The sequence below is a fragment of the Rattus norvegicus genome, chromosome 14 (genome assembly GCF_036323735.1).
Source record: "Rattus norvegicus strain BN/NHsdMcwi chromosome 14, GRCr8, whole genome shotgun sequence".
Classification (NCBI taxonomy): Eukaryota; Metazoa; Chordata; class Mammalia; order Rodentia; family Muridae; genus Rattus; species Rattus norvegicus.
Genome location: NC_086032.1, coordinates 19,884,940 through 19,904,853, shown reverse-complemented (window position 1 = coordinate 19,904,853; position 19,914 = coordinate 19,884,940). Strand labels below are relative to the sequence as shown.

The 19,914-nt window shown below is 39.1% G+C and overlaps 1 protein-coding gene across 1 annotated transcript; it reads left to right on the top strand.

Moving 5' to 3' along the window:
• Positions 1-6,431: 6,431 nt before the first annotated feature.
• On the top strand, positions 6,432-19,052 carry Ambn (ameloblastin). Its single transcript, NM_012900.2, has 11 exons — positions 6,432-6,528; positions 7,269-7,337; positions 9,750-9,815; positions 11,141-11,188; positions 11,896-12,006; positions 13,559-13,798; positions 14,766-14,804; positions 15,053-15,112; positions 15,212-15,256; positions 15,647-15,691; positions 17,970-19,052. The coding sequence occupies exons 1-11, from the start codon at positions 6,514-6,516 to the stop codon at positions 18,498-18,500; spliced, it is 1,269 nt and encodes a 422-aa protein (NP_037032.1). The 5' UTR covers positions 6,432-6,513; the 3' UTR covers positions 18,501-19,052.
• The last annotated feature ends 862 nt before the right edge of the window (positions 19,053-19,914 follow it).

Sequence of the window (19,914 nt, the reverse complement as noted above, 5' to 3'; positions counted from 1 at the left end):
TTGGTGTTTATGTTTTCACAGGCTTAATTAAGAAATATTTTCATAGCTTTTCAAGGTCCTTGAACATATTCTTATATTGCTGTTTTGAAATCTTTATCTTATGCTCCAGCTACACTGAATTCCTTAAGACCTACTATAGGACTTCTGGGTTCTGGTGGAGATACATTGCCTTGGATGTTAACTATTGTGCTTTTGCAATGGTGTCTAGGTATCTTGGTTTGAGATTATTATAATTTTAGGCATTGGCATCTGGTATTGTATTTGTTGGGTGGGTGTTCCATTCATTGGTTGCTATTGCCCTCTCTGGATCTTATGAATGTGTGGTGGCTGTGGGTTCCTTGTAGGAAGTGTTTCTGAGAGGGAGGACAGACCTGCAAGTGGTTTGCTTCAGGGATAAAACTGGGGAATTTGCAATGGATGACAGCAAAGAGTTTGAAGATTGCCCCCCCTTATTCATAGACTAGTGTGGTCAGTGGGTTCCAGGGAAAGAGTATCTCCAGATACTGGCAGCTGACACAAAGTGATGTAGTGAGGGAGGAAGGCTGTACAAATTCTGCAAAGTCTCTAGAAAAAGATAAGTTATTCATTGATTTCTTCTTTGACCCAATATTCAGTAGTATATTGTTTGCTCTCCATGTGTCTTTGAGCCTTTGAGATAATCTAGTGATATTGATGTATATTTTATCAGGTATTAGGTTGGCAAAACCTATTTGTTTCCTAGCCCCATTTGCTCAGAATACTGTTTTCAAATTTTTCACCCTAAGGCGGTGCCTATCCATGAAGATAAAATGAATCTCCTGTGGACAACAAAATGATGGTTTCTGTTTCCTAATCCGTTCAACTGAATTGTTTGTATTTTTTGATTGGGAAGTTGGGCAGAATAATATTTCTAAAGTTATTATTGAAAGATGTGTGCTGAGTGCTATCATTTTGTAACTTTTTTCTGCTTGTGTACTTAGTTATACTTTGTATTTGATTTATAGTTTGACTTGTCTCTGTAGTCCCTACAGATTGTGTATTCCTTTATTTCAGTTCAATATGTTGCTTCTAGTAGTCCTACTCTCTGTAGGACTGGTTTGGTGCATATGAATTTCTTGTCTTATTTTTATTTGTTTGTTTTGCTTTGGCTGACCTGGAACTTGATAAGTAGAATAGGCTGGCCTCCAACTCATAGAGATCTACCTGCCTCTGTCTCTCAAGTGCTGGAATTAAAGGTGTGGACTACCATGTCCAGGTGGTACACATGAATCCTTGTAGCCTGTTTACATCATGGAAAGGTTTCCCTTCTCCTTCCAACTATGGCAGACAGTTTTACCCTGTAGAGTAGTCTGCATTAGTATCTATAATGTTTAGGATTTGGAGGACTGTACTCCAAACTCTTCTAATTTTAAAGGTTAAAGTTTCTATTGAGAAGTTAAGTGCTATTCTGATGGCTTTACCCTCATATGTGATTTGTGGCTTTTCTCTTACACGTTTCAATAATCTTTCTTTTTATATAAAACGGCATTTTAACAATGATCTGGCATGGAGCGTTTCTTTTCTGATTGTTTGGTACTCTTTGTGCCTCATATATCTGAGTGTTTGTATTTTAGTGGGTGTTGAAATGTTTTGATTCCATATTCACTTCAACTTGCTTTTTTTTTCAGTATTTCTATCTCTCCTTTGAATCCAGTTTGTAAATCCTGAATTGTCTCTGTTATGGAATTTACAAATCACTTAAAAGTAGGCACACGCCCAGTAGTAGATGGCTAACATAAAATAAACTCAGTGATATTAGAAGGGGGGGTTAACTCACAATAGTTTGGGCACATTTTAAAACCTTTTTTACTGATATATTTTGGTTTTCAATTTTTGCTATTCTGGGATTTTTGTTTGTGCATGTTTGTGTTGCTGTGGAATTCTTGTACTTTCTATGGTTCTGTCTGTCTGTCTGTCTGTTTGTTTTGTCCTTTTCTGGTCTGTTTTTATTTTATCTTATTTTTTTTCTTTTTTTCGGGGCTGGGGACCGAACCCATTTATCTTATTTTTTACATGCCTGTTTGCTTTATAATGAGAGGGAGTATGGAATTTCATTCATTCGGAAGTGGTGGGTATCTGGAAGGATTTGAAAAAAGGAAAATGTGGTCAGAATATATGAAGAATCTATTTCCAATTAAAAAAATAAGTCAAAATTTTCCTATAACTAAATGGAAGAAAACAACACACAAAGTCTCTGGGAAACATTAAAAGCAATCCTAAAAGGTAAATTTTTGGTTCTAAGTACCCAGCATAAAAAATCAGAAACAGCACAAATAAATTACTTAATGATTCAACTCAAGAAATCTGGAGGCTCCTCAGAAAATTAGACCTAGTGCTACTGAGGACCCAGCTATACCTCTCCTGGGCATATACCCAAAAGATGCTCCAACATACAACAAGGAAATATGCTCCACTATGTTCTTAGCAGCCTTATTTATAATAGCCAGAAGCTGGAAAGAACCCAGATGCCCTTCAACAGAGGAACGGATACAGAAAATGTGGTATATTTGCACAATGGAGTATTATTCAGCTATTAAAAACAATGACTTATAAAATTCTTAGGCAAATGGATGGAACTAGAAAATATCATCCTGAGTGAGGTTACCCATCACAAAAGAACACACATGGTATGCACTCACTGATAGGTGTATATTAGCCCAAGAGCTCAGAATACCCAAGATCCAATTCACAGAGCACATGAAGCTCAAGAAGAAGGAAGACCAAAGTGTGGATGCTTCAGTCCTTTTAGAAGGGGGAACAAAAATACTCATGGAGGAAATACGGAAACAAAATGTGGAGCAGAGACTGAAGGAAAGGCTATCCAGACACTGCCTCACCTGGAGATCCAGTCACCAAACCCAGACAATATTGTGGATGCCAAGAAGTACTTGCTAACAGGAGCCTGATAGAGCTGTCTGCTGAGAGGCTCTGCCAGAGCATGACAAATACAGAAGCACATGCTTGCAGCCAACCATTGAACTGAGAACGGGGTGCCCAATTGGAGGAGCTAGGGAAAAGACCGAAGGAGCTGAAGGGGTTTGTAACCCACAGGAAGAACAACAATATCAACCAATCAAACCCCCCAGAGCTCCCAGGGACTAAACTACCATCCCAAGAGTCCATAGGGATGGACCTATGGCTCCAGCAGCATATGTAGCAGAGGATGGCCTTGTCAGGCATCAATGGGAGGAGAGGCCCTTGGTCCTGTCAAGGTTCAAAGCCCCAGTGTAGGGAATGCTAGGGCAGTGAGGCAGGAATGGGTGGGTGGGTGGGATAGCACCCTTATAGAAGCACGGGAAGGGGGGATGGGAAAGGGAGGTTGCAGAGGGGAAACCAGAAAGGGGGATAACATTTGAAATGTAAATTTAAAAATTCAATAAAAAAAATAAGAGCACATTGCTAAAAATAGCTTTTGGTTCCAACAAATATATGATGAACAGATTTGCCCTCTGTGACTGAATTAAGCAATTATTCTATGTGGTAATTAGGTTTTTACTTGAAAGGACAGTTGCAAGAATTGAAGGGGGAAAATGCTGAGATGTGTTGAATTACATAAATTAATTGCTTGTATTGTTACAAACCCTTTTATGTTTTCATCATTACTGTAGTTTATTATACTATTAGTATTTTACAAAATAGCTCTTTCACAACAGTTTTCAGGGAGTACTGGTATGCCATACATATAGTAATAATAAATAAATAATGATAATCTAAAAAGTTGTAAATAAAAAAAGCAAAAGAAATCTGGAGAAAACAAGAACTAAACCCAAATCCAGTATATAGGAAGAAATAATTTAAAACATGGCATAAATTAATAAGATAGAAACAAAATATACAAAGATTCAGTAAATATAAGAGCTGATTATTTGGAAAAACTTAGAAGTTGACAAACTCTTGGCTGAATTAACTAAGATAAATAAAAAGTAAAGTCAGCTAATACAATTAGAGATTAACGAGAAAACAAAAGAGCAGACCCCAGAGAAATTCAGACCCCACAAAATGAGTATTGGGTCTGAAAAAAGAATTGTTTTAAAAAAAAAAAGAAGAGAAAAAAAGAAGAGAGATCTTTTAAAGTATTCAAAGGCTAAATGTCTTCAAGTCTACTCCCTCAGAATTCAGAAGCAGGTGGACCTTTGAGTTCCAGGCCAGCCTCATCTACATAAGAAGACCCCCATCTCAAAAGAAAAATGTGTTCAGAATCTTTTATAATCAGGGAAATGAAAATTAAAACTACTTTGAGAGCAAAGCAAAAACCAAGAGCTAGTCTTGGCAGGATATGATGAACGGGGAACCCTTGATCGCTGTTGGTGAGATTGAAAACTGGATAGCCACTATAGAAATCAGTGTGGAGAATCCTCAAAAAATCTTAAATGGATCATAGGACCAGCTACACCTCGCTCTGGAATACACTCAATGACTCAATATCCTACTAAGGGATAACTGCATTTTGCCACTTTATTCACAACAGCTGGGAAACAGAAGCAGCCTAGATAGCCATCAACTGGTGAATGACTTGTAAAAAGTGGTGCTCTGACATAACGGAATTCTACTCAGCAGTAAAGAAAAGTCAAACCATAAAATTCACAGGTAAACGAATGGAACAGGAAAACATTATATTAAGTAAAGTAGCCTAGACCCAGAAAGGCACATGATTCATGTTCTCCCTTACTTTTGAATCCTAGATACAAGTCTTTAAGTGTATACTTTGGCAGAACCACAGAAGTTGGGAATGTAGAAGGAAACCACTGGGGAGGAGAGGGAACTCTAGGGAAGAGGACAGCAGGACACAGGTGCTATGAAGTGACTAGGTTTACAGACCTGTCCCCGACTGACAAGGCATCAAATGTAATCACAATCCAGTGGTTGTCCCAGTGCAGTCATGCCACTATTGCACTGGTGAGAGCATCTTGTTACAAGTCAGTATTGTAACAAGTTGGGGTCCTATGCTGGGTAAGATCATCAGTGGTTTGGTGGTGGTGGTGGTGGTGGTGGTGGTGGTGGTGGTGGTGGTGGTGGTGGTGGTGGTGGTGGAGTTTATTTGGTTTTTGTTTTTTATACAGAGGTCTGAATACCACCTTTTAGCACTACAAAAGTTTGACAACAGAGAGGAAGATTCCTAGTCAGCTTGAAATTAAACTCTCTGGGTCCTACAACCAAAGTAAGTGGTAGTGTCTTCAACAATTTGATCCTGGTATCTATGATGGATAACTAGGAATGCTGGCAGTAGGCTAAGATATTGCAGGCTCTGGAGTCTCTCATAAGGAGGTAGCCCATGCCAAGCACTGAGATTTCTGCTTAACAACCTATGTCTTCACGGAGCAGTATTAAGCTTCTTAAATAACATTATTTGAAGCTATTAAGTCTTCAGTTGGGTATGAAGATGTCTTTCTCCCAAAATACCAGCTTCCTCAATGTTCCCTATAATTGGTGCAATCTCTACTTTCCAGAAGAGTCTACTGAGTCATCCCTTCTTCAGAAACTGGTCGTAAATGGCTATCCATGTACAAAATCATACCCTGGGACAGACACAGAGGGCAGCCGGTACTCTATCTGTATCCATACATTCTCATCTCCTCATGGAGCAAAGCCCCGCCACACTGGTGTGTATTTTTTAAATGGCCCAAAGATACCTTATTAATGTGGCTTGATACTGATGCCTGGTAACCAAGTGTCTAAATGGTACAGGTAGAGTTGTGTGATCTTAGATTTGTTTGGTTCCAATAGAATATTCTAAATTATTTTCCTCTCCCCACAAAGAACAGGCACCAAAGATTTTCTGTCATTCTTGCAGAGAAGCCAACTTAAATTTCTTACTTTTTAATTCGGTTATCTCTAGACAATTATCCTTAGATGAAAATACCTAGGAAATTCAGAAAGGAAAGAAAAGGGCCACAAAATCTTCATCATCTGATCTCCATTTTCATATTCCCTTTCAAGCCCTAGAGGTAATTTGGTGTTTCACTTTGGGGTATATGCGTGTTGGTGGGGTAGGGTGGGGTGGGGTGGAAGATTTCTTTTACTACAATAAACATGAGGGTCAAAATCCTGAGAGTGCTGGCATTGGGTCACTAGCTTTATCTGTAGATAAGCATTTGCACAAAACAGATAATGGCTTGTTTTCTACCTTTTACATATATTTCCCAACGCTCACCCAGATGATTGTCTTCAAAACCCATGTCGATTATCCCCGTACTGTCTTCCCCGCAATCAGCTCTCTGAATAAATACAGGGGCTGGGTTACAATTTGAAATAATGAGAGCCTGCAGGCCCACTGTCCTCACATGCAATACAAGGGTGTGGGCTAATTGCAGGAGCACAGTTTTTTTTTCCTGCATTTGCTTCACTTTGATTGGTGGATTGGCGCTTTAAATAAAGGTTTCTGATCTTTCCAGAATGAGAGATACAGAGAGAGCCCCAGGAACAGTCCAGAAAAAAATTAATCTTCTTTTCTTAGAACTGTTTTGATTGGCATCATCAGGCCTGGGAGCACAGTGAATGTCAGCATCTAAGGTAAAATGTGATTTTATCATTTCCATGTGTTTGCTGTAAACTCTCTTTTCCTATCTCCAGATAACCTTTACAAAGAAGATGCTAAATAACAGCTTATTTCAACCATTAGAGTATTCCAGAAAATACAGTACATTCAGCTAAGAAAATAAACTTACGTGTTCAACTTTTTAGAATTATTTTGTGACTGTTAGTGACGGTGCCTAATTTACAGAAGTACAGAGGATAAGCACTCCTGCTGATCAGATCTGCCTTCATGTGAGAATGAACTTAGAAAATGCATCTCAAGAGTATTCATTTTTAGGAAGGAAAACCACTATCCAAGCAGATAAATGTACTCAACTTTAACTTGAAGTCTGTAAGATTTGACATGGTTCTGCATTATGACCCAATCATAGGTTATATTTCAAATTCTATCAGAGTTTAAACCAAGAAAACAATTCTGTGAATGGTGGTTGCAGGACACATTTTATGAAGTGAAGCATAGCGTTTAAGGAATATTCCTGGAGGTTGTTCCTAAACATTCGTTCAGATCGCAGCTTCATCAAAGTGAGTACTCAGACACGAGGCTGGCTGCTCGGCACTCCATCCTGGGAGGCACTGGTTGAGCAGCATTTAGTGTCTGCATTTCTGAGGTTTTTAACCTGACTTTGGAAGAACAGACACTCACTCTTAGAAATGTACTTTGGCCATGATTAATGCAATTTTGCCTGAAGTAATTTTCCAACTCAACTGTGTTTTAGATTCCACTTTTCAAAATGAAGGGCCTGCTCCTGTTCCTGTCCCTAGTGAAAATGAGCCTCGCCGTGCCGGTAAGTCCACCCAGGGATCTCTCGGGCTCCTGCATCTGACCCAAGCAAACCCAGGGACACTGTCTGACACATCAGGCGTGGACTCTCCGTTTGTAGCTCCCAGTGAATCAAAGGTCACAGTGGCCACTGTCAGCCTTACCATCTAAAGGCAATATGTAAATATAATTTTTTCAACTCCAAACCATATTTTAGAATATTTCAAAGGCAAACTTTATGTCTCGTGTCACTATTTGAACAGCTAAAAGACTACAGCATCCTAATTCTCACTATGTTTTATCATCAATTCCTTGCTAGCACTGTAAAATTGAAATGAAAAGGGAAAATATCTCTTAGGGGGAAAAGTATCTGTCTCTTTATTTTAGCAACATGATCACGTGGTTATAAAACTAAAACATGTAGTTCCAGTTAAAGCTAGTAATTAGCTTACTCATTTAGCTGTTCTACCACCCAACAGGAATTTTTAAATGAAAGAAAAATGGAGGTTGGCTCCCTAACTTGCCTTTGGATGATAACTGAGACTGTGATCCACTTCAGTTATCAATCACCAATCTAAACCATTGGCACTCTTTCAATATACAGTGAGCCACACGTTAGTAATTTACAGTCACCCTGAGCAATGGGAAAATCACGTTTCCTAAGAGACTACCAGTCAGATCCGGTGTTTCTGCTTTTAATTCCCCATAGAGAATCCATCCTCTGTTTATTCACATCCGTGTAAATAATATTCCTCTTTAACTGGTAGTTTGGAGCAGATAGAAAGCAGACTACCTTGCCCTATAGTGAGAGCTCTCCAAAATGTGGAATTTGGGCACTTACAAAGGTCAAGGAGGCTGTGCTCTCATAATACCCTGGAAATCTGAACATCCTCCTGTTACACACCCTGGCATGCATGCACACAAGCACATGGTCACTCTGCTAGGCTACACAACTCTTCTTTTTCTCTACCAGAGGTGTCTGCAGCACATTTTTAGTGCATTTCCTTCAACACATATCCATAATGAAGTGTTTAGAAAAATTTGCACCATAATTCAGAAAGTGGAGTTGTATTTGCATAAAAAATTAAGAGTTAAAAAAAAAGTACAGGGTAGAATTCCTCAGCCTCTTACTCCTGAAGGATAACGGTCCCAGTGCTCCATACTTGAGGGATGGATGGATGGACAGACAGGTACTTGTAGTATAAATGAAAGAAAACGTTACATACTAACACTACATAAATAAGCATATCCATGAAATCAGAGAATTCTCACAATCCAATTTTCTGGTAGGTAGAGTAATTGATCCGGTACTTGGGAAGCTGGAAATATTGTGAATTAGAAGCCAGCCTTGGCTACATAACAAGTTCAAACCGAGCCTGAGCTAATTACCAAAGCCTTATTTAAAATAAATGAGTACATTTTTTACTTTAAATGTAAAAATCTAATTTCCCTAATTCTATTCTTCCAGTCTCTACCCACCCTCAGACACTGGTATTTGTGCTGATTAACATATGAAAAATTAAAGACGTTTAGGCAGAGAAGTATTTTATATTTTTGAAAAGCTATTTGTAAATATGTTTATGCTTCACAATAGCATTTTACTTAGTACAAGAATATTTTTTATTTAAGGAAAAATAGCCATTGTATGATCTCAACAGTTTAAATATATGATTTTATTATTTTTATTTATGCATATATGTGTGCAGGTCACTAAAGATGTCAGAGGCATCTTTAGTCATTGTTTAGATGTCAGAGTTGATAACTCCCCTGGAACTGACATTACAGATGGTTATGAGCCACTTGCCATGGATGTTAGGAACCAAACCCAGGTCCTCTGAAAGAACAACAGTTGCTCTTAACAATGTGCCATATGTCCAACCCATGATCTAAGAAATTAAACAGAAATCTAAAAGCTTAAACATAAAACAATCCTTAAAATAACAGCACACAGGACTTGCTAAAACCTTTTGAATGGGAGGCAAGATAGGTTCTGGATATGATTTTTTCCTCAATGAATAACCTCATTTATTAATATCCCATAACCAAAAGCACACTCACTTATAAAAGGCCCAAGGAAATTCAGCTCATACTTGTCTCCTTTATTTCTACATGTGATCATATTTATGACTATAAACATCTTGTGTTTTCCTCCCTTACTTAGCTTCTCATTGTGAATCTGTTGCCATTTAAAGCACCATACTGTTAAGATAAACATACACAGGAAAGCCAATGTGAGAGCAAAATCACTAAGTATAATAATTCCTCCAGATAATGTTAGTTCTTCTTTCTATCTGAAAAGTCAAGCCATCTGAGTAATAAACCTATATGACAGACAGCCTCTCCACTGGATATTTCATTCTGCAGAGATCTCCTACTACAAACATATTTAGAGAAGTTTCTCAACTAAGAACTCAAGATCATTCATATTTCTATTTAGGCATTTCCTCAACAACCTGGGGCTCAAGGCATGGCACCTCCTGGCATGGCTAGTTTGAGCCTTGAGGTATGTATCATCAGAGCCTCCGTGTGTGTGTGTGTGTGTGTGTGTGTGTGTGTGTGTGTGTGTGTGTGTGATTTCTATTTCTATACTAGCATGTTCCTGATTGTAGATAAGTATGATGTTTTGTTTCTCAGTCTTCCTATTCCAGAAATATTTGGCTATCATTCTGAGGAATTCTAAATATGTTAATGACATTCACTACAACTTTATCTTATAATTCTACTTCATTTTCGAACACAGAGTTATTTTAAGTTTTAGGTCATTCATCTGTTAATCAAATTAAGTGTTACAATTAATAATATATATGCATTAATAAACTATTGTCTGTGTTGAAACCCATTATTCTGTGGTTGGAAACAGCCTATATTTAGTTATGTGGCTTTTATCTTAGATAATAAAGTTCTCATGACACAAACAAACTTTAGCTGATTAAAACAAAAGTCCTATTCATAGAATTAATATTATTTTATATTGCTCCTGTACAGGCTGCATTTGTTTTACTGAAGATCCTATAAATAATGCATTTTTATTTAGAAAACCACAGTAAATAGGAAGATTTTTATAATGAAGAAGCTAATGGAAACACAGATAAATATCACAGTTTCTCATAGGTCAGGCAAGATTTCATCTGAGTACAATCAGTACATATGTGGGCCAGACAAACTTCATTTAGGGGTTTTCTCTCTCAGCTTTTAGCTCAAATTCAATACAAGCAACAATCTTTTCCCATCTCAGAAGGAAGGCTGGAAGGCAGGAAGGCAGAAAGGAAGGAAAGGAAGGAAGGAAGGAAGGAAGGAAGGAAGGAAGGAAGGAAGGAAGTTTATTTTCTATAGAAACAGTGGCATTCCTGGCAATCTATCTGAATACCACTTCTCATAGTGTTTAATACCTATCATATTGAGGTCCTCTTGGGATGGGGGGAAAAGAAATAAGGGTTTATTCATATTGTCTGTTTTTCTGAATTCTTTTTCAGTCTGAATTTGTAAAAAAAAATAATTTAAGTGAGGGGGAAAAGAAGGGGCTGATAAAGCAACATTCTCACAACTGTCTGCCTACTGGATTTGAATGAGCTATTTTCCTATGTCTCAATGTGATACCAGATTTTCCCATCTAATCAATGGCAAAAGCAAGCCTACTGTTTTCAGACCACATTAGTAGCAAAAATACATTTTACATTACTTTCTTTCAGCAATAATTTGTGTCTACTTTAGCTCTATTCAAGTTGACTTGCCCCAAGATTTGTATTGTTATTAAATGTCCATAGAACTCAGTTGTGTCAAACATACATCTAACATATGTTAGAACATTAACCCACTTTTTTTTTATAGACAATGAGACAGTTGGGAAGCTTGCAGGGGCTCAACGCACTTTCTCAGGTAACTATAGGAGATGAATGAGATCTTCATAAAATGTTTTAAATATTTATTATAATATTCATAGGTTGGAGTTATGAGAGCAACAGTACAGTAATTTCTAGCATTTACTTATTAATGGGTAAATACAGAAACACTGAGAGAAGATCTGAGTGATTAAGAAAGCCTTAAACAAAATAAAGTGTGATGGTGACAGTCAAGCATGAGCCCCTCTTATAACCCCAGTCCTGAGGAGAGCAGGCAGGAAGAATAGTGTGTGTTCAGAGCCAGCCTGGGCTACATAGTGAGCCTCAAAAGACACATTTTGGTAATATTAAAATGTGGTGGCAGGTGAAAGTAGAAACAATGTATCCAGTACTCAGAAGCTGAAGTACAAAGAATTCAAATTCCAGGCTAAGCTAGGGACATGTAGAATAACCCTATCTCAAAACACCAACAAAATAAGCCATCAAAATATATGCATTGAGTTTCCTTACAAAAACAAAATCCTTTACTACACTAATAATTTTGTTAAATGGCTCCAAACAGAAATTCCTAGAGTGCTAAATCACAAACAACTTCATAGTATATTGTGGCACCCCCAGAACATAATTTAATTGCGTTGGAAAAGAGAACTGGCTTACCCATTCTACATAAACCAGCATGATGTTTGCTTTTGGCTGCTGTCTTATGATCCTGAAACATATGTATGCTTTCTTTCTCTCTGCCAGTATTCTAGACTTGGCTTTGGAAAAGCACTTAATAGTTTATGGTTGCATGGACTCCTCCCACCGCATAATTCTTTCCCATGGATAGGACCAAGGGAACATGAAACCCAACAGGTAAGCTAATCACAATTCCATGTGTTCAAACTCAAGGTTCAAGATCTTTTCCTACTTTTGTTCTTAAAATACCAGCAAGTACAAATTAATAATTGGCCAAAATTTCCCCTAATACCAAACAAATCAACTCCTATAACTCCTGTTATATAGGGAATATTTTTATTTTGAATTTGCACATTCATTTCAAAAAGCCTCTGAAATAAGAGACAATAAAAATATCAGGAATCACAATGAACAACCTCAAAAATCAAAACAGACTAGACACTGGATTACTTTCATTTTAAAAAAAGTTTCCTAAATAATTACCTAAAGAGTAATTTCAGGGGTTGGGGATTTAGTTCAGTGGTAGAAAAGAAAAAAAAAGAGTAATTTCAAATGACAATAATCATCTAGACTGAAAACACCATGAGCCCAACAGGAAACAATAAATATATTAATCTGTCAACTATTATTAAGTAGTTTCCTACTAAGCATATTATCTAAACTGTGGTTTGGAGGTGAAAATAAGGACATGTTAGAATGGCTCAAAAGCTCATGAAATTTCCACTCTGATGGGACATATTTCAAGGTGTGAGGTAGAAGTAATGGACGCTATAGGAGCTGACACATGGGCAATGGCTGAACATGAAAAACAGAGCCAAGTTAATATGAGGCTTCTATACCAGTTCCAGGAGTATACAATTAACCTACAGATAGTATGCAGCCAATCACAAGTAATTTATTTAAAAACAACCCACAACAGTTTAACAGTTAGTCTTAATTCTACATTGTATAACAGTATTATCTACAAGGCCAAACTGACCATATGAATTATGTTAGGAGTAGTTATTCCTTTCACTTGATTGCTTCCAAAGCATATTTATGATGAAACATTAAACATTTTAGCTATATTTTTATTAAATCACAAAATATAGTGAATATCCATCATACAACAAGTGCTTATTAGTAGCAATATTAATCTGTGAGGTATCAAGGTATGAAGATAAAAGAGAGATTGTTCTCTGTCAGTTGACTTAGGACGTTTTTTGACAATATCTTTTATTTTGGCTTGTAATTTATTTTCTTACCCACATTACATCCTAATCACCATGTCCCCTACATCCTCTGTTCCCAGTAACGCCCTTAAAAATCCCTCCCACCATTACCCCCTTCTCAGAAAAGGGGAACCCCCCTTGGATACCACCCCACCCTGGGACATATAGTCCCAGCAAGACTAAGTACCTCCTCTCTGATTGACAAATTCCTATAATCCAGCAAGAACGTGGTGAAATAAAGATACATACAGGTAATGGGGGTTACCCAAAGGGGATGAGTCACTCCACGAGAGAGTGCACCCCAAGAAACAATGGTCCCAACAAAGGTAGAAGGGTAAGTATGTTTAAAACTCTCCTAAGTACTTCCTCTGAAGTATGGCCTCTGCTCCTGTGTAAACTCTGCTTCAAGACTACTCCTTTCCAAACAGCAAGCCTCCAAGTACTTGGCTGTGAAAATTCTAGGCACCATGGTTCAATGAACCGTCTCTTTCTGACATTCTTTTCAAATTTCTCTACAGTATGAATATTCTTTGCCTGTGCATCCCCCACCTCTCCCATCACAGCCATCCTTGCAGCCTCACCAGCCAGGACTGAAACCCTTCCTCCAGCCCACTGCTGCAACCGGTGTCCAGGTCACACCCCAGAAGCCAGGGCCTCATCCTCCAATGCACCCTGGACAGCTGCCCTTGCAGGAAGGAGAGCTGATAGCACCAGATGAGCCACAGGTGGCGCCATCAGAGAACCCACCAACACCCGAGGTAATTCTTTGAAGCCCATGTGAGGTACATCTTTAAAGTCAGTTCAGAATCACCCACTAACGCAATGAAAGAAAAAACAACTGGCAGGACGTATTTAAATAATCACATCTCTTAGGCCTAACATGCTAAAAAATGAACACTTTATTAATATTCTTTTATGAGACATAAATATTCATATCTAATCTTTTGTGATCAGAGATGGCAGATTCCAAAAGATCTGCATCTCTAAACTTGGCTTACTGAGACCATTCCTTGGGAATAGGACAGCTCAGAGCAGTCCAGGTTCGCTACCTGGGGGTTTTCAGGGCTGGTAGTAGCATATACAGTGATTGTGTCCTCTGCAGATAAAATGCAGCTATGCAAAATTACCTTGCAATAGTGTAAGGAAAAGAGCAATGGACAGAAAAAGTAAGGTGCTGTGTAACTCTAAACACGGTGCGGCAGCATTCACTGTTCCCTCATAGCATCCTGCCTACAGCCTGTAAATAGAACGTATGAACCTTTTAAACCCAGGAAGACACCACTCCTTTAATCCCAGGACTCCAGAGGCAAAGACAGGAGATCTTTGAGTTCAAGGTTAGCCTTGTCCACAGATTGAGTTCCAGGATAACCAGGACTACACAGAGAAACCCTGACTAAATAAACCTAAACTTTGAGAGGCTACAAAATTCTCCAAGGATTACACTAATGGTAGAGCCAAAATTGAAACCACTCAAGTATGTGCCAACTCCAAACCTCACTATCACTGACTCTACAATGTAGAGCAAACCCAGGACAGACATTCCCCATCTCCCTGTCAGTTCACTTGAGCCATGTCACTACAAGACAGCTGTCGAAGCATAGATTATCCCGAGACTTAGAGATAGGGCAGAGGGACATCTTAAACTGCTCTATTATAATCACAAACAAGAGGTATACTCAGTTTGTGTGTTTTGAGTGACAGTTTTAATATTTCCTCATGGCACAGGTACCAATAATGGATTTTGCCGATCCACAATTCCCAACAGTAAGTACAGATTTCAATAAGGTTCTTTCTTGGAGAAAATGTATGCCTGTATTTCAAAGAGTTTGAATGAATTTTCTCCTTTTCTCATTTACCTATAGGTGTAGAGTATTTCTGAGTTTCTTTTTATAAATATTAAGTACTAAGTTTTCACACTAATCAATCAAAACAATGTGCTTCTGGAGCTCTTAACGTCCCTCAGCAGAGGTTTGCCAGTGTTGACTGCGTCTTCTGCTTCCCACCCCTTAAAGGTGTTCCAGATCGCCCATTCGCTGTCTCGGGGACCAATGGCACACAACAAAGTACCCACTGTAAGTGCCTGCTTTCCACTTCCACATCTGTGCCTAAAACTTACTTAAAAGGTTCATCTTGGGGAGCTTCACCTTTTATAACTATTTTGTTCTGCTCAGTTTTACCCAGGAATGTTTTACATGTCTTATGGAGCAAACCAATTGGTAAGTCCATATTCTGTAAAAACAGCAGTCAGAAATCATTATCATCTTGAGGGCTAAGAATTATAGAATCCATATGTAACACAAGACACTCCAAATATATATTTCCTAAATACCTACAGTTGCGATTTAAATAGTAAAGTGGCACACTTTTCTATTTGCATAATTTTAGACACACACACACATGATTGCAGTAAAGAAAAGGTTGATTTTAAATCAGTTAAATTGGCCCTATTTACTCAATAATCAGTCAGCTCTGTACTCTGCCTCTGGACACAGCACTGTTGAGTCTTAAGGGAACACAAAGTGACTTTTGATGTTGTCTTGAGTAGATAAAAAAAAGGCACCGATGGCTGAGAGGTCATATAGTGACGCACTGTTTCTTTTGAACAGAATGCTCCTGCCAGAATCGGCTTCATGAGTTCAGAAGAAATGCCTGTGAGTACTACCTGCTGACCCTTCTTAAAACAATTCCAGGGAGAACAGCTAAGACTCTTGTCTGCAGGAGGCAATGGCCATGAGGAACCTAAGGATTAGTAGACCTCAATTGCTCTACTTCAAAACTGACAGCTCAATTCCAAAGCAGTTTCAAAGGAGTTAAAACACTTCAGGACTGATAACTGTGATGATGCACAGAATCCCAAACCTCAGGAGGTGGAGACAGGAAGATCAAGAAGAGGTCAAGGCCAGCTTTGACTTCATGAGAATCTGACTCAAAAATAATTGCTTTTTCATCACATTTTCTAATCATTTGTTCCTGAGTGGTGGCCATTTTTGAGCCCAGGATTTTTGTTCCACTCCTGGGATGTGAAGAGCAAGGTCACCTCTCCTCAAAGAGGGGTCAGCATGGTGAACAGCAAGTCCTTCAAAGTAAAAAAGATGTGTGGTTCATACAGACATCTCATACCTTTTAGGATTATTTAGCTTTCCCCACCCCAAAAAAGCTCAAAAGTCATCCAAAGTAATTCAGCCTTTTAAAATTAAAAGAACAAAAAGGAAAATTTTGAATTTCAATTTTAATTATTATAGAGCATTTTAGAACAATAAGAATATTTTATTTTAAGTCAATAACAGCCTACTGTTTTGTTATTGTTTATGTATATTAAAATTTTCCAAGATCAATAAGCTCACATAACTTGACCTTTTCTCCCAGAAATGTCTACTAGTTACATCTGTAAGTGTGTAAAATGTAAGCAAAACCTTATCAATCAACAACTCATTGCCAACGACACCATAGCCTCCTGAATTAATACATGTATACACATGTTACCACTGAAAGGAGAGTGACATGTCACACATGTTAGTGCCTTCTGTGTGCCAGACACACACAGCATGCTGTGGGCCTCAGTGACCACTAAGTTGGAAAGTAGGTTCCTGGTGAATAATGTCCCGTTCTGAGAGGGTGAGGGTAATGACCATGGTATTAGAACGAAAGAAGAAGAAAGTAGGATAACCCAATTCAGAAGCTCACAGAGCCATTTCTAGGGATGGCATCAAAGCTGAGGCCTAGGGAAAAAGCCAGGAGGAGTGGGCGAAGAGTATTTTATATGTACAATATTAACACAACTTGCTGAAATTAAATATTCAAGATAAATACTAATTACCCTCTTAGTTAATCTTAGTATATTTTTTGTCTCCTTCTCAAGAGATTTTGTAATTTTTATGAAAAGCACAATAAATGTAATGGAAGAATTAGAAGTGAGATTTAAAATAAGTCAAAACAATGAGAAAACCCACAGCTCTGCCCAAGCGTAAATAGTCCTAGATTATGGCTCCCACAGTCATGGCAGCAACATTTACGTTGTTTTAGAATTCTATGTGTACATGGGGGGGGGGGGGACGGAGGGCGTCCTCCAGAGAAATTTATCTTTTTCTTATACTTTGTTTTTAAAAAAAAGAAAGAAGAGGGAGATTGGAGGAGAGTGAAGGGGAGGGGGAGAGGAGGGAGGAACTGGAAAGAGGAGAGAAAGGGGAGGAAGGGGAGGAGAGAAAAGAAAGAAGGGAGAAGAAGAGAAAAGGAGGAAAGGAGAGGAAGAGAGGGAAGAGGGAGTAAGAAACACAGGCAGGAGTAAGGGAGAGGAGAGGAAATGAAGAGAGAAAGGAAAGGAGAGGAGAGGAGAGGAGAGGAGAGGAGAGGAGAGGAGAGGGGAGGGGAGGGGAGGGGAGGGGAGGGGAGGGGAGGGGAGGGGAGGGAAGGGAAGGGAAGGGAAGGGAAGGGAAGGGAAGGGAAGGGAAGGAAAGGAAAGGAAAGGAAAGGAAAGGAAAGGAAAGGAAGGGTTTAGGGAGAAGGGGGAGGGAAATGGGGAAGAGGAGGAGACAGAGAGGGAGAGAGAAAAAAATAGGTGGAGGGGAAGAGTTAAAACTCATACATAGAGCTATATTTAAGGGATAGTAAAAAATGTCATGGCAAGATCCCCCAGAACATTCCTCCTCAACCGGGGCATAATGGATCTCATATTTTGTTTCATGATGGTGGAGCCCTTTTCAACTGCTTACTGCTATGGCAGAGTAGTAGTAGAGACCCGCCTTTCCTGGAAGAGGCTTCCCCTACCCAGATAAGAGAAGAATTCTTGCCCCTAATTTCAAAGCTGGTTCTACAGAGCAGCCAGCTAACTCACTGTGGTGTTAACATTCATAGCTTCTCAGAGAATGTAATCATGTACGATTGTATGGAGTGAATAGCACACAGTAATTATGCCACATGTTTGTTTTCCAGGGAGAAAGAGGAAGTCCCATGGCCTACGGAACTCTGTTCCCAGGATATGGAGGCTTCAGGCAAACCCTTAGGGGACTGAATCAGAATTCACCCAAGGGAGGAGACTTTACTGTGGAAGTAGATTCTCCAGTGTCTGTAACTAAAGGCCCTGAGAAAGGAGAGGGTCCAGAAGGCTCTCCACTGCAAGAGGCCAGCCCAGACAAGGGCGAAAACCCGGCTCTCCTTTCACAGATGGCCCCCGGGGCCCATGCAGGACTTCTTGCTTTCCCCAATGACCACATCCCCAACATGGCAAGGGGTCCTGCAGGGCAAAGACTCCTCGGAGTCACCCCTGCAGCTGCAGACCCACTGATCACCCCTGAATTAGCAGAAGTTTATGAAACCTATGGTGCTGATGTTACCACACCCTTGGGGGATGGAGAAGCAACCATGGATATCACCATGTCCCCAGACACTCAGCAGCCACCGATGCCTGGAAACAAAGTGCACCAGCCCCAGGTGCACAATGCATGGCGTTTCCAAGAGCCCTGACAACCTTGACATAGCAGCTACTTCATGTATGCACAAGCTTTTCAGCTTTGTCCCCATAGCGTACCTTATTGCTAAAACACTTGCTACCCTTCCACAGCGAAGGTATTAAGAGCACTAAGCATGTATTAATAAATACAAGTGCCTAGAAATAGTGTAGGTCCCTTCTTGCTTCCATTCTTATCGAAATAAAACATATCAACTGTCTCCGTGACTTAGAAATACTATCGATGATGTCAGAGCAAGTCTGAGTGTCAGCACTTGGTGATCTAGCATGTAGCTGTCTTAGGCATCATAAAATTCCTCTTACTACATGACATTATTATGCCCAGGAAATGTGACACCGCTTCTTTCTCTACGCAAAAGCACTTAGTTTCAGAATTCCAAAGTATTTCATTTAAACCGTATTAAATGGTGATTGGTGGAGAATCCTGACTGCTATTACTGGGTATCATATATTGGATTTAAAATTCTTATTTATAGAATATTTTATTTAATCTAGGAAAAGAAAAGGCAATTGGCCTGTTTTAAATAAAGAATTTTTCTCACTGAAAATGTCAGGAATTGTATGCTTATTATTTATATGTATTTAAATAGTAAAGAAAAGCATACTCATCCTTTGTTTGCTATTCATTAATTGATTTATTTTTATCCAAAGTTCTCTGAAGATCTACATAAGTCCTAAGCACTGTGCAAGGTATCAGGTTTATGGTCCCATCCTTCGAAAAGTAGAATGTACACACTGATAGGTAGAACAGTAATAACAAAACAGTCTAAGGCAAGTTCAGTTACTGTACATACATTATCTCACAATACTGCAAAAAAATAAAAATATACTCAGGCCTACTGCACATTACCAAGTTCCATGCAAAGACCAAGCCCTGGTTCCATGGAGAAGATGGAGAAGATGCTTCTGAGGGCCAGCCCGATGGCTCATCCAGCACAGACACTTATCACCAGGGCTGATGAAGAGCCTGATCCCCAGGGACTCACCTAAGCAAGAAGACTCCCGAAAGCAAACCTGACTGCCATGCGTTCTACAGCACATGTACACAAATGCACACAAAATAAGTGTTAGTTTTTAAATTAGAGAGAATAAGGCTTCTTATCCAACCTAAGTGACATTAGACAAACAACAAAGGACCAGACCTGTTTCCTTAGTAGCATAAAGGTTTGCACAATGAGGCCTCCAAGAGGAAAAAACACAAGAGTCATGTCTAAATCATAACATGGGAAAGTGGGATGTAGGAAACCATGAATGCTTACTACCAGGGACGAGCTGTGTACACATCAGAGCACTCTGCCTAAAATAAGAGATTGGGAACCCAGTTTTGGACAACATTGAAAATGAGCCCCCTGCTCCTGTCTTTCCACTTCTCCTAAGTTTCCCAGCCCAGGTTTTAGACTGCAAAAAAAT

Bases quoted from the DNA above. Each gene is read 5' to 3' on its own strand.
- Ambn (NM_012900.2), top strand. The intron at 11,189-11,895 runs GTAACTATAGGA...TCTCTCTGCCAG, and splicing joins GGCTCAACGCACTTTCTCAG to TATTCTAGACTTGGCTTTGG. The intron at 14,805-15,052 runs GTAAGTACAGAT...CACCCCTTAAAG, and splicing joins CCGATCCACAATTCCCAACA to GTGTTCCAGATCGCCCATTC.